General features: G+C 45.3%; 1 protein-coding gene across 8 annotated transcripts in view; it reads left to right on the plus strand.

Annotated features, from left to right (window-relative positions):
* The window catches only part of NUDT5 (nudix hydrolase 5), a 34,909-nt gene that overhangs the window by 8,572 nt on the left and 3,097 nt on the right, over positions 1–23,240 (plus strand). For 3 of the 8 annotated variants that reach the window (XM_078787122.1, XM_078787123.1, XM_078787124.1), the window contains exons 2-7: positions 12,022–12,089; positions 12,244–12,296; positions 12,727–12,834; positions 17,162–17,257; positions 18,463–18,577; positions 19,852–19,905. In XM_078787122.1, the coding sequence (XP_078643248.1) occupies positions 12,022–12,089; positions 12,244–12,296; positions 12,727–12,834; positions 17,162–17,257; positions 18,463–18,577; positions 19,852–19,885 (474 nt within the window). In that variant the 3' untranslated portion in view covers positions 19,886–19,905. Of the gene's footprint in view, positions 1–10,068; positions 10,162–12,021; positions 12,090–12,243; positions 12,297–12,726; positions 12,835–17,161; positions 17,258–18,311; positions 18,578–18,672; positions 18,772–19,851; positions 19,906–23,240 lie in introns of those variants that run through there. The other 5 variants (XM_078787120.1, XM_078787121.1, XM_078787119.1 and 2 more) reach the window with 4 other exon arrangements.

The raw sequence follows: 23,240 nt of genomic DNA on the forward strand, positions 1-23,240 counted from the left end.
GGGTTGGGAATGTACGGGTCTCCCTTTCCCCGCCCGGCAACGCCGGTACTGGAGGACGTCACAGGATCGGTGAGTCTCCAAAAGCCGCTTCGTGCTGTTGCGAATATGCAGGACTATGTCCGATTGTTGTGCTGCTCTCTGACCATGAGAACTGCAACGTCATTGTTGACTGGCCATCCCCTTCCCTTCCCCCTCCACCCTCCACCCTACCCCTCCCCTTCTCCCCTCCCCCTGCCCCCTCCCCTTCCATTTCCCCCTCCCCCTCCATTTCCCTCTCCCCCTCCCTTTTCCTCTCCCCCTCCCTTTTCCCCCTCTCCCTCCCTTTTCCCCCTCCCCCTCCCCCTCCCTTTCCCCCTCCCCCCTCCCCCTCCCTTTCCCCCTCCCTTTCCCCCTCCCCCTCCCTTTCCCCCTCCCCTCCCCCTCCCTTTTCCCCCTCAGCCCCTCCCCCTCCACTCCCCCCTCCCCCTCCCCTCCCCCCACCCCCTCCCCTCCCCCCTCCCCTCCCCCCTCCCCCTCCCCCTCCCCCTCCCCCTCCCCCTCCCCTCCCCCTCCCCCTCCCTTTTCCCCCTCCCCTCCCCCACCCTTCTCTCCTCCCCCCCCTCTTCTCCCCTCCCCCCCTGTTCCCCTCCCCTCCTCCCTCCCCTCCCCTCCCCCGCCCGGCAATGCCGGGTACTTCTGCCGGGTCTCCCCCCTCCCCCTCCCCCCTCCCCCCCTTCCCCTCCCCCTCCCCCCTCCCATCCCTCACCCTCCCATCCCTCACCCTCCCCATCCCCCCCTCTTCCCTCTCCCCTCCCCCCTCCCCCTCCCCCTCCCCCTCCCCCTCCCCCCTCCCCCTCCCCCTCCCCCTCCCTCCTCCCCATCCCCCCTCTCCCCCTCCCCCCTCTCCCCCTCCCCCCTCCCACCCCCTCCCACCTCCTCCCCCTCCCCCCTCCCACCTCCTCCCCCTCCCCCCTCCCATCCCTCACCCTCCCATCCCTCACCCTCCCCATCCCCCCTCTTCCCTCTCCCCTCCCCCCTCTTCCCTCTCCCCCTTCCCTCTCCCCTCCCTCTTCCCCTCCCCCCTCCCCCCCCTCCCCCCCTCCCCCTCCCCCCTCCCACCTCCTCTCATCCCTCACCCTCCCCACCCCCCCTCTTCTCCCCTCTCCCCCTCCCTCTCCCATTCTTCTCCCCTCCCCCCCGTTCCCCTCCCCTCCTCCCTCCCCTCCCCTCCCCCACCCGGCAATGCCGGGTACTTCTGCCGGGTCTCCCCCCTCCCCCTCCCCTCCCCCTCCCCCCTCCCACCCCCTTCCCGCCTCCCCTCCCCATCCCCTCCCCTCCCCCTCCCTCCTCCCCTCCCCCCTCCCCTCCTCCTCTCCCCCTCCCCCCTTCCCCCTCTCCCCCCTCCCACCCCCTCCCATCCCTCACCCTCCCCATCCCCCCCTCTTCTCCCCTCTCCCCCTCCCTCTCCCACTCTTCTCCCCTCCCCCCCGTTCCCCTCCCCTCCCCTCCCCCCCATTCCCCTCCCCTCCCCTCCCCCCCTGTTCCCCTCCCCTCCCCTGCCCCGCCCGGCAATGCCGGGTACTTCTGCTAGTTGATAGATAAAGGTGATATAATATAACAAATATCATGAAACATTTACATTTTGTAGTCCATTGTATAATTTAAATAAACATAAATGCAAATTTCTCATGTGGAAAAAGTAAGTACACCCCTACATTTTTCACTACTTCAAATACCTAAAATTAGAATCATGTGCACCAGCTCAGGTGCAAATGATTAGAACATCGTTGGAGAAGATCTTGGAGGAACCTGTCTTATTTAAACCTCAGACATTTAGTTTGGTTTGCTCTTTGTTGTTGAAGTGTGCGGCGTCACCATGCCGAGATCAAAAGAGCACTCTGTGGCCTTCAGAAAGAAGGTTATAGATGCCCACGAGTCTGGGAAGGGATTTAAAAAGATCTCCAAACAATTTGAAATCAATCATTCGACTGTCCGGAAAATCATCTACAAGTGGAGAAGATTCCAAGCAATTGCCAACTTGTTCAAGCCAGGCCGCCCCAGCAAGTTCAGCCCGAGAGCAGACCGCAAGATGCTGAAAGAAGTCTAAGAACCCCAGAATGTCATCACGGGACCTACAGGTAGCTCTTGCCACTGTTGATGTCAAAGTGCATGAGTCTACCATGAGAAAGAGGCTGCACAAATTTGATCTACATGGGAGGTGTGCCAGGAGGAAACCTTTGCTGTCCAGAAAGAACATCAGGGCAAGACTAAAGTTTGCCAATGAACACCTAGGCAAAGACCAGCACTTCTGGAACAATATGCTCTGGACAGATGAGTCAAAGGTAGAGCTATTTGGCCACAGTACCAGAAGACATGTTTGGCGAAAACCAAAGACAGCATTTGACCACAAGAACCTGATACCAACTGTAAAGCATGGTGGTGGAAATATTATGGTTTGGGGCAGCATTGCTGCATCAGGGCCTGGGCAGCTCACCATCATATTATACACTATGAATTATTCATTGTACCAGAGGGTGCTTGAGGATAATGTGAGGCCATCTCTCGGAAAGTTGAAGCTCAACCGAAGGTGGACCTTGCAATATGACAATGACCCTAAACATCTATCTATAATTCCAGTAATCTCTGTGTGTATGTTTGTATGTTTGTATGTCTGTGACCGCTGTTTCTCGACAACCACGGGTCCGATATACTTTAAACTTGCCAGGTATATTGCTGGGGACCCGAGGATGTGCCTTTTCAAGGTTTCATATTAATCGGAGAAGTAGTTACCGAGCTATGTCCAAAAAACGATTCAACCAATCAGAGAGCAGCGAGCTATCACGTGTGCCGAACGTGGCGAACAGACTCTGCCTCGGACGGCACATTTGAGAGCGTATTCATTTATTTCACGTTGGAAAACTATGTTGCCGTTAAACTATGTTTTAAAACTAATTAAAACTAATTTGCGATTCATTCGCTTTCCTGCGCGTTTGTGCACGCGATGGCGATTTATGGCGATTTCTTTACCAAACTCCGCAAGCCGTTCGCTTTGGACCAAACCATTTCATGTAAATAGAGGGGCGGGATTGTCACCGTACTCGCAAGCGGTTCGCTTTGGACCAAACCATTTCATGTAAATAGAGGGGGGGGGGATTGTCACCGTACTCGCAAGCCGTTCGCTTTGGACCAAACCATTTCATGTAAATAGAGGGGGGGGGGGGGTGGGGGGGGGGGGGCGGGGGGGATTGTCACCGTACTCGCAAGCCGTTCGCTTTGGCTTTGCGAATGGACCAAACCATTTCATGTAAATAGAGGGGGGGGATATAATTTTAGATATATATATAGTACGGGCATGCCCTAGTACCATTAAATCCACCAAGGAATGGCTGAAAAGAAAGAAATGGAGGGTTCTGGAATGGCCCAAGTCAAAGCCCGGATCTAAATCCCACTGAGATGTTGTCGGGGTGATTTGAAACGAGCTGTGCATGCAAGAAACCCCTCAAACATCGCACAGCTGAAAGAATTCTGCATGGAGGAGTGGGCAAAAATTTCTCACAGTCGATGTGAGAGACTGGTAGACAGTTATAAGAAACGCCTACTTGAGGTTGTTTCTGCCAAAGGGGGCAATATCACCTATAAGAGCCAAGGGTGTACTTACTTTTTCCACATGCAAAATTTGCATTTATGTTTATTTAAATTATACAATGGACTACAAAATGTAAATGTTTCATGATATTTGTTATATTATATCACCTTTATCTGTCAATATTGTTGAAATGAAGATCAAGTAGCTGTATGTTGAAATATGTTGAAAAAGTCAAAACTTTACATGGGGTGTACTTACTTTTTCACGTGACTGTATATATATATATACTGAAACGCAAAAGAAACTTACCACCTTTGAAACCTTTAAATATCAACAATAACACTGCGTGTAGTAAATGTGTGAACTTATTTGTGGACAATAGTGTCCTCACTGTCAGACAAAACGGTCACGGATGGTCACTTGAACCTTCAATGGTCACTTCATAGCACAGCTGTTGAACAGCCGTTTTGACTGTCAGTGATTAGCCTAGGGGTACGGGATGATTTTAATGAGCTGCACGTGATGTCTTGATATTGGCTTTAAAAAGGCCAGTGCAAAATGGGCATTTCAATCAACATGCCACGATTGTCAAGGGATCAACGGCAGCGTGCCCTGGGCATGCTGCAAGGTGGACTGAGCTACCGTGAGGTGGCACGTCGCCTTGGCTGTTCACACCAGACGATATCGGCCCTGGTGGACAGAGACACCCTCCACAACTCTGCAGATGACAGACCTCGATCAGGGAGGCCAAGAGTCACCACTGCAAGGCAGGACAGGCAGATGGTCCGAAGTCACCTGCGGGATCGATTCCGTCCAGCATCCCGCACTGCGGCAGAAACTCCGGGGCGTGCAAACCCACGGATCTCCAATGATACTGCATGAAGACGACTGCATGACTATGGCCTGACTGCCAGAAGACCATACAGAGGCCCCGTGATGACGGCTGCCCATCGGCCCAACCGACAGACATGGTGCCAGCAGCATCAGCGGTGGACCTTGGCACAGTGGAACGAGGTCGCTTTCAGCGATGAGTCAAGGTTCTGTGTGGACAGTCCTGATGGGCGTGAGCGTGTCTGGAGAAGAACTGGCGAGCGATATGCCGATTGTTGCGTGCGTCAAGCCAACAGGTGGGGTGGCCCAAGTGTGATGGTGTGGGCCGCCATAACAGGCCGGTACAGGACGCCACTGGTGGTTGTGGATGGGAATCTTAACGCCCAGCGGTATGTGGATAACATCCTGCGACCTCATCTGCTGCCATTCCTGCTAGACCACCCAGAACTGAGAACCTTTCAGCATGACAACGCTCGTCCCCATGCTGCTCGCTTTACCACTGCATTTCTCCAAGGCGAGAACATCAACACCATGCAGTGGCCTGCGCTCTCCCCTGACCTGAATCCCATCGAGCACCTGTGGGATGAGCTTGGGAGACGCGTAGTTGGCAGGGCCAGGACATGGGCAGAGCTGCTTCAGACATTGAGGACTGAGTGGGACAGAATCCAGCAGCAATCCATCCAAAGACTGGTAGGCAGTATACGCCGATGATGCACTGCCTGTATCCAAAACAATGGTGGCCACACACGCTATTGAAAGGGGACTGACATTGCACCCTGTGCTGTTCTGTACTGTAGAACAAACTGATGAGATGGTGTATCTTGGTCAAAAACTTGACATGTCATCAATAAAATGCCAATGTTTCAATTAGCAATTGTTGGTTTGTTTTATTTTGAACTGTTACAATTTTATTACATTTCAAACAAGTGGTAAGTTTCTTTTGCGTTTTCGGTCTTTTTGAAGTTGGTCAAAATGGTCAAAATGGTCAAATCTTTCGGTCAAAATGCCCATTTTGCACTGGCCTTTTTAAAGCCAATATCAAGACATCACGTGCAGCTCTTTAAAATCATCCCGTACCCCTTGGCTAATCACTGACAGTCAAAACGGCTGTTCAACAGCTGTGCTATGAAGTGACCATTGAAGGTTCAAGTGACCATCCGTGACCGTTTTGTTTGACAGTGAGGACACTATTGTTCGCAAATAAGTTCACACATTTACTACACGCAGTGTTATTGTTGATATTTAAAGGTTTCAAAGGTGGTAAGTTTCTTTTGCGTTTCAGTATATATATATATATATATATATATATATATATATATATATATATATATATATATATATATATATATATATATATATATATATATATATATATATATACAGTATATATATATATATATATATATATATATATATATTATATATATATATATTGTTACTGACGCGGCTTAGATGTTATTTACCGAGCGGTTTGGTATGACCACGTCTGCACAAGTTACCCGATTATACCCGAACGTTGACTAATCGCGCTGCGCTAGATCAATGAAGGAAAAGACACACGGCTGGGATTAAAATGACACGACACCAGGGATACGGTTCTCAAGACCTCCGGAGGAGGTTATATTCGTTCGGAAGGTTAGATTACAACTACAAGAGGGACAGCAAAGGAAGATAGGCACTTAGACACAATCTTATATTATTCCCGACAGACCACAGAGAAACAGGACAAAAACTGACTCACACGGGGATTGATGGCAAGGAAAGCGGGTATTCGATGGCCAGCACAAGGTGCACCTTGTGCTCAGGGACAGGATAGCGCGGCCCAAAAGATGCAGGAGGTCTCTCAGCGCTCGGAGGTGGCTCTCTTGTCTTCTCAAGCTCGGGGCGCATCTCATCTCACATCCGGTAAGTCGCTGCGTATATCCGGCGGGGAGTGACACGCCCTCGGCTCGTTAGCTCCGCCCCAGATGGAATCGGCTCGTTGCTTCTCATTGGGTGCATGCGGGGGGGTTACCGGCTCCGCCCTTGACGAGGGGCTGACAGGGAGCCCCTTCGTGGTAACCCCGTGGAGCGCATGGTCATGGCGGCTAACCGAGCTGGTGGGAGGACGCACACTCCCCCCGCGCGCCGTGGTTGTAGTTGTTGTTGTAGCTGTAGTTGTTGTTGTTGTTTGGGGAAGAAGATGGAAGGAGGTATGGGAAGGTCCTAAACTCACTACTGGTGCCATATAATCACATTCTGGTGCAACGAAGAGTCAGAATTAATGGAAAGGAGTCCTTAACTGACATAGACTAAGAATAACTAGCAAGATGTCCGAAAGTTGTCTACGTGAGATGCGGTGGACCTGGGCACGACATTTAATGGGGGAAAAAGGGGAAGGTCGGTTCTACAGAGTGTTGTTTACAGACAATGGGACTAGGGAATGGGGGATTGGGGATAGTTGGGGAGTATTGGGGAAATAGGGGAATATTTACAAGCGGATATGGAGGCCAAATTCCATATTCGCAACAATATATATATATATATATATATATATATATATATATATATATATATATATATATATACAGTATATATATATACTGTATATATATATATTATATATATATATATATATATATATATATATATATATATATATATATATATACAGTATATATATATATATGTGTATATATATATATATTATATATATATATATATATATATATATATATATATATATATATATATATATATATACAGTATATATATATATATATATATATATATATATATATATATATATATATATATATATATATATATATATATATATATATATATATATATATGTATTGTGTTTGTGTTTTGGTGATTTTAATATGTATTGTCGTGTTCCTGGCGATGAAATTATTTATCAACGAAACAGATCAACCGAGCAAGCTTTAACTCCGAAGGCGTTCAGTTCAAATATGGCAGAGTTCATACATGCGGGGAGGGAGGAGGGTAAGAAGGGTGAGGCGATGGTGAGGGGGATGCTCAAGTACCTTACCTCTGGTTCTGACGGCAGCCCTCGAACCTGCAGGAAATTAAATCAAGCAAACGAAAACTCGAATTCAATGTGCAAAAAGAAATGATTTATTGAACGGAACCCGAGAACAATGAAACGCGACGGAAGAACTAAAACCTAGGTTGGGATCCCGCACACCTCACTTCACATACAAGACAAGGGAAAGAAGTAACTAAAAGAATCGTCGTGTTTGCGTTTGTGCTGGCTTATCTTTGGTGTGTGGCGTCCGTCAGGAATTGTCGGGCTTGAGCACTGTCATCCGACGCCGGCTTCCCCGCGCCCCCGTTCACCAGGCCTCTCGCACCAAGCGAGCGAGGGTGTAATGTTCTCCAGGCTTCGGCACGGTCATAGTGCTCTGCAGCTCGTACGCTTGCCGATCACTAGGCCCCCACGCGTCCTTCTTCGCGTGAAGCGAGCGGGCATCCGTGCAACCCGTCCCTTCAGCCGTGCAACGTCTTCCCCGATTTGTCACGGAACTCCGATGCACCCAACGTTTGTGGTGTCGGAAGGGGAGAGGATCGGGGACAAAGGTGGTGAAAGGAGTAAGCGGTTGAGGGAGCGGAATCACGAGGCAGCAAAGGGAAGAGGTCCGGGCAAGAAGGAAGACAAAACGAGAAGGACAAAGGGGAGAGAGCGAATGTCCGTCTCCGACCATTCGCTATCGCATCCAGTATCAGAGAGAGGAATTGTCGGCTTATCTTCACTTTTTATCAATCCTCTTGGCCAATCAGCTCACTCCTTATTAGCTCTGGGCTTCAGCTGCGTGCCGATTGGCCCTCCCTTCCAGTCGTGTGATCTGCCCATGAAACCCTGGTGTCAATCAATCGCGAGGTGGGCGTGGCATCAGCCCGCCTGGCGGATGTCTGCTTGCCATGGTGGTGTTGTACGCGGCCGCTTGCTGTCTGCTCTTCCAGTCAGTTTTATCGTCTTGTGGCGAGGGGAATTAAGGAATGTGTGCACTTTTGGGGCCAGCTAATGTATGAGATGTGTTGCCATAAGGGACACCGGGTAGATCACAGGTTTCACACACGTGGGAATTGGCCTTATCCCTCCAACTATTTAACACACGAACATCCTTGTTAGATCACAGGTATACTCTTAATCCGACAAACCGGGCTAACACAGAACTTATTACAGGTGAGATTCTCTAGCACGACAGATGAAGCATGATACCTTTGCAGATCTACCTAAATCTATATATGCCTTTACCCAACCGACATAACAGTATATTGACTCATATGATACTTTGTGATGCTTTATGATACTTCATGCTTCACCTTCAGGCCGCGTCGGATAAATTAAGCCCAAGTTTCTTAATACAGTAGTTTATCGTTTCAGTAGTATCATTTTCGAATAGTAATAATAATAATATAGTAAATATGACCATAATACTTTCATCTCAATGTCGTGAATTCAAAGTTAATGGATTGAAGCGGTGTATGGTTCATGAATCAATGATAATTAAGCAGTGTACGTGTACGGTACGAACAACTGCGGAAGTAAGGAATTCACCTCGGTTTTTTGATAGCATGTTATGAACCCAACACTTGTGGGGTATATACTGTAGATTACAGTAGATCTTCCCTCAGTTCTGTAAATAAAACTTACCTCACGGATGTTGGGATTCCTCCAAATTTCTTTGTTTAATGCTATAAACAGCATTAGCGACTGTTAAAAAATTAAATCATATGTGTTTGTGGTTTATAATATTTTACAAGCCTGGCTACGCCGCTGTTAGACTTTCGGTCTTGTTTCACTTTGATGCCTACATTCTGAAACACTTTGCTTGAAATCCCATTGTCATCTTGACATATGTGACTCCTTGTGAATAAATCACGCCTGGATGATGCTGGCCATTTCGTGAGAGGAAATGCTGAAGTGGAAATTAAATATTTTGCCATTTCCTGTGGAGTTTTGAAGAATGTTTTGGTCATTTATTTAATTGCTGAGTACAAAAAAGAAATGCGTCAAACATTGCAGCTCTTGTCTTTGGTAACTGTGCTTGATTTGCGAAATTGTTGCTACATTTGGACTATTTCAACACGCCCAGTACCAGTACTTCCTCTTCACTACAAAAGCCGTCTATATTGTGTCTTCATTGGAGGTTTTCTGTGAGCTTTGACCTCATTATTATGGAAGCTTACACCATAGCACACCCATCCGTTGTGTATCCGTTTGTTCACAATGCAATTTTATCTATAACCAGTCATGAGTATATCATTTATCTTGGCAAAAGCCTTTATCATAATAATCTGAGTGTGGCTGAGTCATCACCCAACTGGTACCTTAAGTTAGTCATCAAGATTAAAATATAATGCCTATTTTGCCATCACATGATTACTAAGCTACAATTTGGATGGATTGAAATTCTTCATGAAATTCCTTTCCAGAGCACATTGAAGAAATAAAAAACTTGTTGCTCACATTTCATTTCAAAATTAAGCCAAAGTCTAATTTGGAAAAAACTGAAAGTTTACATCTGATATTTAGCTTTTCTATTGTATTCAGTACCTGTATTGTGAAATTAATCATTACATTTGCCTCATCCATCCCCAAAGGGATGGGACAGGCTATTGTTGTGTGTGATGTGTTATGGTGTGTTTGTGTCATTCATTCTCAGATCTACTGTAATCTTTACACATGGGCGAGGCTCTGCATTGCTCAATATGTTGTCTTGTTAGACTCACCGGAAAAGGAGGGGTTATTGCAATTGGTATGTTACAGTGAGTGAGTGGGTGAGTCCAACCTCAACTTTTTAAATACTGTTATGTCAATCTAAAATATACTGACATATGTATATATGTATGTATGTGTATATACAGTCACGTGAAAAAGTAAGTACACCCCTTGTACAGTTTTGACTTTTTCAACATATTTCAACATACAGCTATTTGATTTTCATTTCAACAATATTGATAGGTAAAGGTGATATAATATAACAAATATCATGAAACATTTACATTTTGTAGTCCATTGTATAATTTAAATAAACATGAATGCAAATTTCGCATGTGGAAAAAGTAAGTACACCCCTACATTTATCACTACTTCAAATCCCTAAAAGTAGAATCAGGTGCACCAGCTCAGGTGCAAATGATTAGAACATCGTGAGAGAGGATCTTGGAGGAACCTGTCTTATTTAATCCTCAGACATTTAGTTTGGTTTGCTCTTTGTTGTTGAAGTGTGCGGCGTCACCATGCCGAGATCAAAAGAGCTCTCCGAGGCCTTCAAAAAGAAGGTTATAGATGCCTATGAGTCTGGGAAGGGATTTAAAAAGATCTCCAAACAATTTGACATCAATCATTTGACTGTCCGCAATATCATCTACAACTGGAGAAGATTCCAAACAACTGCCAACTTGTTCAGGCCAGGCCGCCCCAGCAAGTTAAGCCCGAGAGCAGACCGCAAGATGCCGAAAGAAGTCTCTAAGAACCCCAGAATGTCATCACGGGACCGACAAGTAGCTCTTGCCACTGTTGATGTCAAAGTGCAAGAGTCTACCATTAGAAAGAGGCTGCACAAATTTGATCTACAAGGGAGGTGTGCCAGGAGGAAACCTTTGCTGTCCAGAAAGAACATCAGGGCAAGACTAAAGTTTGCCAATGAACACCGAGGCAAAGAACAGCACTTCTGGAACAATGTGCTCTGGACAGATGAGTCAAAGGTAGAGCTATTTGGCCACAGTACCAGAAGACATGTTTGACGAAAACCAAAGACAGCATTTGACTACAAGAACCTGATACCAACAGTAAAGCATGGTGGTGGAAATATTATGGTTTGGGGGCAGCTTTGCTGCATCAGGGCCTGGACAGCTCACCATCATAGAATTCACTATGAATTCTTCATTGTACCAGAGGGTGCTTGAGGATAATGTGAGGCCATCTGTCGGAAAGTTGAAGCTCAACCGTTGGTGGACCTTGCAACATGACAATGACCCTAAACATACCAGTAAATCCACCAAGGAATGGCTGAAAAGAAAGAAATGGAGGGTTCTGGAATGATCAAGTCAAAGCCCGGATCTAAATCCCATCCAGATGTTGTGGGGGGATTTGAAACGAGCTGTGCATGCAAGAAACCCCTCAAGCATCGCACAGCTGAAATAATTCTGCATGGAGGAGTGGGCAAAAATTTCTCCCAGTCGATGTCAGAGACTGGTAGACAGTTATAAGAAACGCCGACTTGAGGTTGTTTCTGCCAAAGGGGGCAATACCACCTATTAGAGGCAAGGGTGTACTTACTTTTTCACATGCGAAATTTGCATTTATGTTTATTTAAGTTATACAATGGACTACAAAATGTAAACGTTTCATGATATTTGTTATATTATATCACCTTTATCTATCAATATTGTTGAAATGAAGATCAAATAGCTGTATGTTGAAATATGTTGAAAAAGTCAAAACTTTACATGGGGTGTACTTACTTTTTCACGTGACTGTATATGTACCAATTGGTCTAACCCCGGGCCATTAAAAGTGCCAACGCTTACAGCCGGAAATGCCTCAGACTGGCAACGTCATATCTTTGTTCAAACAGTTGTAGTTTTCCTTGTGCTTCCTGGGTTTCCTGCAGGTTGCGTGGACTGGCAAGTGGCTGAGAGTTGATAACACGACATATGTTGACCCAAAAGGAATCCAGAGGTGAGAAGAACCTGAATTGGAAAAAGCTCAGTGAGAGAGAGAGAGAGAGAGAGTAAATATGAGAATTTATTTCAAAATATTACCTTTTCCTTTTTGTGCAATGAGGTAAAGCTTGTGCTTTTAGCTTTTGGGAAGCTTCATTCTGTTTTTGCAGATCTTGGGAATCTGTTAAAAGAACAACAAGAATTCCTCAGTCCACAATTGATGGCAAGTTAAAATATATAATTTTATAAGCCTTTCTCTTTGTATGCCAATTTATTAATTGCCAATGTAATTCAAATTTCCCATTAGACTCGCTTTACCCCATATGTTATGCTTTTTTATTATTTTGGATATCTCTATATATACAGTATTAAAGTTTTTCCATAAAAGGAAGTTTTCACTTTGCTTTACCAAATAATTCAAGTATAATATTTTTTACGTCACCTGTCCCTTTGTGCCGCCCACTTGCTCTGCTCCCCGGTTCCGCTCCGCTCCTCCACCTCCTAATGCTCTGTGTCCACCCCCTCCACTTCACACCTTCTCTTCACTCTGCCCCCACTCCACTCCTTCACTTTGCTCTCCTCACTCCCCCCTCCTCACTCACACCCACCCCCGCTCAATTTCCCCTTCCTCATTCGCTCCACTCCTTGGGCAGGTGTACAGATGATCGCAGTACTCAAACGCACACAGCATGATGACTGCCTCGTTCTTGTCAAACAATTTCGTCCTCCATTGGGTTGCTACACACTGGAGTTTCCTGCAGGTGACATCATGAAATAGGCATTCTGAGTGACTTATATTGCATGGTAGTTTGCTGTTTTGGTGACAGTTTAATTCTTTAAAGGTAATAACAAGCAGTGAAATTGAGTTGATTTACAGGTTAAGTTGTTATTTTTTAAGTGTAAAGTAAAGAAGAAAGATAGGAATCATCGTCATCAGAAAGACTACCTCAAACAAGGAAGGGCACAAGTGTCAACACCATTGTGTTGACTTATTTTACATGTCAACAAGACAAGACTAGGTGGGGCAGATAGAGTATCACCACTTTTGAAGTTTGATAGTGAGCTTAGCTGCATCTTTTCCCGACACACCAAATTTATCAAATCAGTGATGTGCAATTCTCCTGAGTCTGGCGTTATTTCCTATACATGAGAATACAAGTCCTTAATAATTCTGCTTTCACCTGGGTTTGAATGCACCACGCCACAGGGTGCTGGTGATCGCACCAGACTTCGGTGGTCGAGCTTTGCCCTGCCACCAGGTGTTGGTGGATATAATTAAATTGGGGGCTTAAATCCGAAAGCAATAGATCGAAATTTCAAAACGCGTGTGAAAATGAATACACAAGTTTTTTTGTATGTTAAGCAATAAATGTAGCCACAATAAATCATGACATTGTCTCATTATGTATGCCCTGCACACTTAAAATAATTGGTCAGGAATGATTTTGAAACTTATTTTGTGATTTACTGGAAAAGCATCCGAACAATTCTTGCATGTTGTGTTAATAGTTCTTAGGAATACACTGTTTCTCTGTAGTGTAGCAGCATAGCAAACCTGTTGTGCATTTTGTGATACAAGCACCAAATTTGGTACACTAGTAGACTATCATATTATGAAAAGATCTGGATATTGGGCCATCTCAGATTCAGAGATTTGATTTTTGCAAGATTTCGATTCGATTGGGATCGAAGAGAACACCTTATTCGTCTTCTGTACAGTGAAGTTGCCAGCCCTGAATTCTCTGGCTACATCTAGGTGCTTCATTGGGAGTGCAACCGTGTCCCTCAGGTGAACAGGGACCCACCTGGCATAGTGTGTGTGGTCTAAGGCATGGAACCATGGGACCAGTTCCGTCAGGGCATCAAGGTACGTCGTGAATGAAGCCTGCCGCAGAGAACGCACGTAGACCAGTACCAACATCTCTAGTTCCAGCACAGTTGCCCAGTACTGAAAGTTGGGAATGTCTTCTCCTCTCTGGTGACACCAGTCTTCGAACTCAGGCAGGTCTTCTGCATCATCAGCATATGTCATACAGTGGCGTTCATACGCACGGTGTTGCAGGATGTGCAGTGCCGCTGCAGTGATTTGATGAGCTCTTCTTGTGCGGGTGACGTGGGCAGCTCGTAGGAAGGAGTCGGCCGTCCCTGGCGTTGCAATCTCAGCTTGCAAAATCTGCAAATCTTGCAAAAATCAAATCTCTGAATCTGAGATGGCCCAATATCCAGATCTTTTCATAATATGATAGTCTACTAGTGTGCCAAATTTGGTGCTTGTATCACAAAATGCACAATTCTTTTGAATATTTGGGCTAAGCCGCCCCACTACTGTGTAATTCGCCATTTGGACCAAGATGACATCATTACATGACGTCACTGGCAAAATCGTAAATCGACTCTCGAGGACTATTTTCAACACTTTCCAAAAAAAGTACCCTACTCTTTGCGAAGGACGCCATGGGTTCTTTAACGTCCACCAACTAATGCTGGTGGACAGGACGCCCGTTTGACGTCCATCTGAGGGACGACACACACATTGATGAATCACCCTGCCTGTGAAATGCCAGGATGACAGTTGGGATTCAAACTCAGACTAGACAGCGTATAGGCGAGCGCACATACCTCTAGGCCATGCTGTCAGCCAAGGATTCGTGATGGTAATGAATTGCTTCCTGATGGAAAGGATTCCTGATAATTTCTGTTTTCCTGTGATATTAGATCGTGCATGTTGATAACATGAATCGCAGTGAAACATGGTCATTTCCTGGGTCATACAATGAGGCAGTTTTTTGCCACCACCTCTTATGAATTAGGATGATTTCCAACAATCAAACTTCCAAAGACAGAAGGCGTAGGAGAGTTTGACTATATAAACCTGAAAATGGCCTTTTCTGACTTCAACTTTCTCTCTTTACTTATTCTGTTGCAAAGGGCCACTTGTGTGCATATAGGCTTGTCCTGTCCACTGAAATGACTCCTAATAAACTCGGATTTTTTCATGTCCTGAAACATACTGCTCTTGCAATGTCCGGCTAATTACGTCACAGCAGGTTAAATACTTGTTTCTATTACACAAAAATGAAGGAAAATGTTTGGAGAACGCTTGGATTCGAAGAGGGTCAGAGAGCGGTATTCAGGATTGCAAAGCAGATGGCGAAAGAGAGGTGTGATGTGATGGGGGTGAGTTGCTTGAAGGATGAAGTGGGACAAATCGTTGTGGACCCAGATGGAATTAAAGGAAGATGGAAAAGATATGTGGAAATGCTGTTGAATACAGAGAATGAATGGGATGGCAACATAGAGAGTAACCCAGTTTTAGGACTGGCAGAGAAGATAACTGAGAAGGAAGTTGAGGAAGCGATAAAAGCAATGAAGAGTATAAAAGCGGGAGGGCCGACGGGAGTTGTGGGAGATATGTTGAAGGCAGCAGGAAGTTGGGGTGTGAAGAGAATGACAGAGATCTGTAATCTGGTGGTGAAAGAAGGCCGCATTCCAGTGGATTGGGAACTGAGTACCCTCGTCCCTCTATACAAGGGGAAAGGCGACCCTCTGGACTGTGGCTCGTATCGAGCGATAAAGTTATTGGAGTATGGAATGAAGGTATTGGAAAGGGTGTTGGAGAGGAGGATAAGGAAGAAGGTGAAGATCGACGAAATGCAGTTTGGATTTATGCCAGGAAGAGGAATGACAGACGCACTCTTTATTGTGAGGCAGTTGCAGTAGAAGTACATGGAGAAGAGGAAGAAGTTATTTCTTGGGTTTGTTGATCTGGAGAAAGCATTCGATAGGGTTCCACGCGAAGTATTGACATGGGCATTGAGGAAGTTAGAAGTGGAGGAATGGTTGATCAGAGTAGTGATGGCAATGTACAAAAGAGCGCGCACAGCTGTAAGAACGAAGGACGGGAACAGTGGTGAGTTTGAGGTGAAGGTGGGAGTGCATCAGGGGTCGGTACTAAGTCCACTACTATTTGTAGCTGTGATGGAGGTGCTGGCTCAGAACGTAAAGGAGGGTTTACCGTGGGAGTTGTTGTATGCAGATGATCTGGTGTTGATTGCGGAAAGTATGGATGGACTGAAGGAAAAGATGAACATGTGGAAGGAATGTATGGAGACAAAAGGTCTGAAGGTGAATATAGGAAAGACGAAGGTGATGGCAAGTGGTAAAGCATGTGGTGAGGTGGAAAGAACTGGGAGTGGCCATGTGCTGTGTGCAGGAAGGGTGTCGGAGAGAACTCCATTCAATGCACAATGTGCGCTGAGTGGGTTCATCAAAAATGTGGCGGTCTGAGAGGGTCATTAACGAGTGTGGCAGCTACATTCAAATGTAAGGTGTGCACAGAGGGAGCTGCAGATGGAGGAAATGTTGAGTTGGATCTTGGAGACGGCGTGAAGCTGGAAGGTGTGAAAACATTTTGCTACCTTGGAGACATGCTGAATGGAGAAGGTGGATCAGACTCGGCAACGGTTGCTCGAGTGAGATGTGCATGGAAGAAGTTTCGGGAACTGAGTGGCATGCTGACGAGGAGGGGAGTGTTGTTGAAGCTGAAGGGAAAGGTGTATGCTGCATGTGTGAGAAGTGTTATGATTTATGGGAGCGAGACATGAGTAATGAACATGGAGCAGCAACGAAGGCTGGAAAGGGTGGAAATGCGAATGGTTCGATGGATGTGTGGAGTATCGTTGAGAGAGAGGAAGACAAATGATGAATTGCGAAAGATGATGGGAATAGAGCCTGTGATTGATGCTGCGAAGAACAGGTTGAGATGGTTTGGTCATGTGTTGAGGAAGGATGAAAGTGACTGGTTGAGAAGAGTGATGGAAATGAATGTAGAAGGATGTAGAGGACGGGGAAGACCGAGAAAGACTTGGCTAAAGATGGTGGAAGAAGAAATGTGGGCAAGGGGGTTAACAAGGAGAGATGCAGAAAATAGGGCAAAATGGAGAAGATTGTCATGGGGACCGCAAGGCTAACCCCCGCTCTAGCAGGGAAAATGGCCTTAAAATGCATGGTGTTGTTGTTGTTGTTGTATTATACAAATGACTGGTTATGGCACTGCTTGTGACATTTGGATGTGCTTGGTGGAAACAGGCTTGCTGAATAGTGGTGAATCTGTAGAATCGGCCGCCCTCAGGGAGCTGCAGGAAGAGACGGGTTTTGTCGCTGAAGTTACTTCTGTTTCACCAGGTATGTGGAATAAACATTGTTTTAGGTGTTTTAATGGAAAATATATCGGCGAATAACTCAAACCATGCATGTCTTTCACTCGTGATGACACATATAGCCGATAATTGTAATTCAGACTGAAGAAAATTTTGTAATTTTAAGCCTGGGATGAAAGTGACATGTTATTTTGAGTGTTATCCATTGCTGAGGGGTAATTTGAGGAGGATCTTTTTGGGGTTTTTTTGTATATAAAGTTGAGGCTCGTGGAGGCGCTAGAACATAGAACAGATCATGACGAAATGGAAGAAGATGAACAGTAGAAAGAGGGGGAATGCCAACAGTAGGGATATTGAAGCAAACTCTCAGGAAGGAAAAAACTTGAAATTTGGAAGGAGGTAGGGTTGGGGAGGGATAGTGGTGGTCGACAAGGTGATGGGTTTGGGTGAGGGAAAGGTGGTGAGAAGGTGGTGAACAGCTTGACATCAAATTGTAACTTTGACTAGTGAAGGCAAACATTTGATAGCAAAGTAAACATATTTTAAAGTTTTCTTCAAACTGAACTGCACAATGTATCAGGTACGTTTGTAAAAATTATAATAAGCAGGTGCATGGAACCACTCAAAAAATGCATCCATAAGCACTTTACGCCAACAATTGACCTCGTGAAAATGATCGGCTAGAGTTCTCCCAGAGATGCAGGATGCACTTCAAAATGCCCTGGGTGCTTCGATCCACATTGGCTACCCCATTCTCTGCGATACTCTTTACAGTTATATATTGTTATGATCAGGTAATCGTTGAATTAGTGAGTTAGTTAATCAGTAGAAGGATTCTGCTGAAGATCCGCTGGGATCTCAGATTCTGCTCGGTTTTTCATGCTACATTGGGATCCAGCAATAAAGAAAAGGAAAGTCATTGTGTTTATTTTGGGAATCGTTTCAAAATAAATTTGTGAATTCCTGTACAGAATGCCTTAATTTAGCTTTCGCTTTTGATCTGCATGTTAGTTTTGATGAATATTACACGAGTAATTTGGACAATCTTTGGTCAAATCTTGAATTAACTTTTCCCACAGCTATTTGTGATCATTTAGAGAAACCACAACAATGAATTCCTGTGGTGGTGAAAGGAGAGCCGAGGTCACCGAAACGGTGTGCCTGCATGACGGTTATTGTGCTGGTCGATTGTATGGGCACACCTCGCATCTCTTCCTGTCACATTTACAGCCGCATTGTGCTTGGAACCTGGAATATGCAGTAGTGCAGACAAGATTGTGTGTGTGCTCATAAATGGAGATGATCCGGCAAACATCAGGCCTCAACAACAGCTTGGTGAGGTGGCGTAACGTCAGTCTATTGAGGCTTTAAAGTGCGATCATGAATGCATTCTGTGAGCTCACCGTTTACTCGTTCCATGCCCACCCATTTCCTTTACAGATGATGGCGGTATGCAGTAATCTTTAGTCACCCACAACACCTCGTTTATTTGTGCGATAGAGAAGGCAAAAATCTCCACTCTGGATTTGGGGCTGTCAGGCGAGACACAAACTCACATCTCCATTGGTTGTTAAACCAGAAATGTTTTGTTTACCTTATTACTTTATGGCAGGTGTTTTTTTTATGATGAAGATAATTTGCAAAGGATTTTGAACATTGTATTCACACTTCTCTGATGGCCTCTCATAAAATATTTTGTTAATGTTGAGAATTGCAAATTGTTTTTGGGGAAAAACACCATGGTTTACCATATCTTTAAGTATTTTTGTTCTGGGATCAATGCAGTTTTTCACCATCGGGTGGTTACCTAAAACCACAAAGTCTGATAACCAACAGCAGCACACAATAAACAACATCGGGCTATTTGTGTGAAAGTCCTGTTGCATGAACTTTTGTGTTGAAGTTATGATTTGTACAATAAATATGAATGATCGTTTTAAGGCCATTTTTCCCCGCTAGGGCGGGGGTTAGCCTTGCGGGCCCCATGACAATCATGGTTCCCTGTTTGAGGCAATGTTTTTATGGCCGGATGCCCTTCCTGACGCCAACCCTTAGTCGCCTCTTACGATGCGCAGGGATACGGTGTACCTATTCTAAACCGGGGTACACACCGGGATCATTCATCCCAGCAAGCTGGTACTCAATTTGCCGACCTCGGAAGGATGACAGGCTGAGTCAACCCCCCTGGCGTTAATTCAGCGATCGACCGGGATTCTAACCCAGGATCCTAGGATCCCAAGCCGGCACCCTAACTGCTAAGCCAACACCAGGCTACATTTATGATTTGTACATTATTATTTATTTATTTATTTCCTGTAGTCATGGTTTGAAAAAAAAAGGTCTTTTTGTTTTTGGTGTAAACAATAATCGCAATTTCAATAAGTTTTGCTAGAACAGTTTTATAATAACGATACCGTATTGTATTAGAATCCTTGAATGCCTTGACTTTGCCTCCATGTTTCTGTATATCTGCTGACATCTCTAAACCCGATGGATGTTTCGTTGCTCTTTCTTGGCTTTGTGCTGGTTGTTTTATGGGAGTATTGGGTACAACAGTGGAAGAAGAGCAGGTGGTGCCGCTTAAACTGCAATAAGTTAAGTAGTGGTGTGTTCCTGCAGAGTTTGTGGATGTCGTGCTGGTTCCCATCCGTGAGCTCCTAACGAGGATCCAAGGTGAGCAAGCTGCATGTGTACCATGATACAGCAACTGCACTTTGACAGGGTTGGTATTTCCAAAACGATTTTTACATGCCTGGCTAATATACATGTCATACTTATTGGTGGACTCTTTTCCTCGGCCCAGATTTAAACTGTCATCCTGGTGGTTCACATGCAGGGCGATTAATCAATGTGTGCACTGTCCCTTGGTTGGATATTAATCTGGGCATCCTGTTTGCCAGCATTAGTTGGTAGAAGTTTTAAAAGATCCCATGTTGTCCTTCGTGAAGAGTAGGCGAGCTATTGTCGCTGGCACCATTGCTAAATTGCTGCCCTAACCTATAGAGGGCATTCCATCAGCAGTACAGCTGCACCCTCCACCAATGATGCGACTCCACAACCTTGTGCTGCATACGCAAGAAGAAGCTGCATTTGAACCCACAACCTCTGTACTGCAAATCCTGTGTCCTCACCAACAATACGCCACTGTACCCAAATTGCATCAGTGGATTTATTGTGCAGATGGGGAAAAAACCCGATTTAGACATTATTAGCAAATGGAAATTAGCTTTCACATTTATTTGTCACTGTAGATCCAACACATTTCAATATCTGGAGTTGAAGCTTTTGAAGAACAGATTAGTGGCCAATGACCAATATGTCAGTTTTAGCAACATTGAGTTTGTGAAAGTTGATGGACACCCATATTTGCATTTCAGAGAGACATTAGAATTCCTGAAGAAAGTACAGTACATCATTCTTTTCAATGGACAGGTAGATCTGGGTATCAGCAGCATAGCAATGAAAGATCATGGTATTGAAATTCCTTAAAATTTGTACCAAATGGATGTAGACAAAGAAAAGAATATAAAATAACTGGGGAACATCGTCAGATTGATGAATAGCCACCATTGTTTACTTTAGATGTACAATTTAAGATAAGATTTAAAGTTTAAACGGTCTTATGATGAGGAACCAGAAATTATTTATGAAGAGGTTGCCAGTGCTATAAAGAGGCTGAACATATTGTTACAGACGCGGTTTTAGATGTTATGATGGGCCGAGCGGATGGTCCAACCGCGACCGTTACAGGATCCCCAATTGGCCCGATTCCACCCGACGTTGACCAGATCGCACCACAGATATTCAATCGGGAAACCTCTAAAGCGACCGAAAGAGAAGGAAAAAGAGAAGAAGACAGAGTACGGAGGAAGAACAGATTTATTATACACACACAAGCAAAAAGAAAGAGCGACCAAAATTATTTACAGCAATGGATGGAAGAAGCAGTCACACAGTGCATCGTTAGCTTATCCTATTCAATTTACTTAACCCCAGGACAACGAGTAGGACAGACGACGTTCACACTTACACGGGGGATATTGCAGGCAGGTAGGGCTTGAGGTGGATTGCTGGAGAGGGAGGCAGGGTCGGAGGCAGCAGCTCTCAATTCCTCGCGTTTTTGGCGGGAAAACCCTCCGTCGCGTATCCGCTGCCGATGCTGTAGACGTCACGCGCTGGCTCGGGCACACCTGCTCCTCTCCTTCTGGTGGAGCCGTCTCCCTCCTTTCAGCGCGTCTCTCCAAAGCTGGTTTCCTCTCCGAGTACCTCTCCTCTTTGGCTTGGAGCGTCTCGCATCTCACCGCTCACAGCTCAGCTCACATATGTCACCTCTTCGCTCATCTCCCAGGTCATCTGTTGAAGCAGTCCCTTCCCGTCGCTTTTATTACTCCGGGCGGAATCAAGCCGCCGGCTGCGAGGGCACGCCTACCGGGTCGCTCACCGCGGTGCTGATTGGCCAAGTGGGGTTGGCTCACTCCTCCCCTCTATGACGAGGTGGAGACACGCCTTTCTTCTCCGAGATTAGCACATGGGCAATGGCGGCTTGCGGGATTGAACACCACTCGCACCGCTTTTGAAAGGAACTTTGGAGAGCGGAGATAATTGGGGAAAATGAAAAGGCCTGCGCTTATTTCGTTTGATACAATGCAGAGTCAATCTAGTGGGAAACACATATTTAGCCTACATGGAATAAGGAAATACACTATTTAAAAAGATATATCGTGGCCTGTGTGTAAGTTTCATGGAATTAACTAGGAGGACGGCTGCGACCATTATTTACATTACGAGGGTGTTACACGTAACAAAACCATACTTTTTACATTCGTTACACTTCCTCCAAAATTGTTACACTTCTCAAAAACCGTTACACTTCTCAAATTCGTTACACTTCTCAAAACCGTTACAATATAAAGAACGATAAATACTGAAGGAACTCCACAGCAAGTCAAAGAGCACAGTAACAGTGAATGGAGATCTGACTGACTGGTTCAGCATGACAGTTGGGATCCGTCAGGGATGTGTGATATCACCCCAGCTCTTCAACTTGCTGCTTGAACTCATAATGCTGCACGCAATACATGATATTCCGCAAGGAGTTAACATCCAAGGAAAAGTTATATCAAACCTACGATTCACAGATGACATTGTCTTGCCAACAGAGATAGGAGAAGACCTGCAAATCCTCGTAGATTGTGTTTACAGCAGCAGTAGTGCTCTGGGCATGAAGATCAACGTAAAAAACAGACATAAGTAATCAGTAGGGGACAATCAAATCAAATTAAAATCAATATAAACGTCAGTTTTAAAACAAGCTCGGCAACCTACTTATCTGTGGGGTACCACATCATATAGGATGGAAGACATCAAACATAGAAATGGGAAAGCACTGGGAGCATTTCAGCGGCAAAATACATTCAACGTGACGCCAAAGTTGAAATGCATGGAGTCCTGGTTCTCAAAGAGTGGCAGAAGGCGAAGGGTACGGGGGCAGAAAAGGCAGAGCATGAAAGTTATAAGGCAGCCAAGAAGGCTGCAAAGAAAGAGGTGGCAAAGGAGGCATGTAGGAAAATGTTTGGAGAATGCTTTTCGGAAGAGGGTCAGAGAGCGGTATTCAGGATTGCAAAGCAGATAGCGAAAGAGAGGTGCGATGTGATGGGCATGAGTTGCTTGAAGGATGAAGTGGGACAAATCGTTGTGGACCCAGATGGAATTAAAGGAAGGTGGAAGAGATGTGGAAATGCTGTTGAATGCAGAGAATGAATGGGACGGCAACATCGAGAGTAACCCAGTTTTAGGACCGGCAGAGGAGATAACTAAGAAGAAAGTTGAGGAAGCGATAAAAGCAATGAAGAGTAGAAAAGCGGGAGGGCCGACGGGAGTTGTGGGAGATATGTTGAAGGCAGCGGGAAGTTGGGGAGTGAAGAGAATGAAAAGAATGAAAGAGATCTGTAATCTGGTGGTGAAAGAAGGCCGCATTCCAGTGGATTGGGAACTGAGTACCCTCGTCC

This window comes from Myxine glutinosa, chromosome 11, assembly GCF_964187855.1.
Source record: "Myxine glutinosa chromosome 11, kmMyxGlut1.1, whole genome shotgun sequence".
Taxonomy (NCBI): Eukaryota; Metazoa; Chordata; class Myxini; order Myxiniformes; family Myxinidae; genus Myxine; species Myxine glutinosa.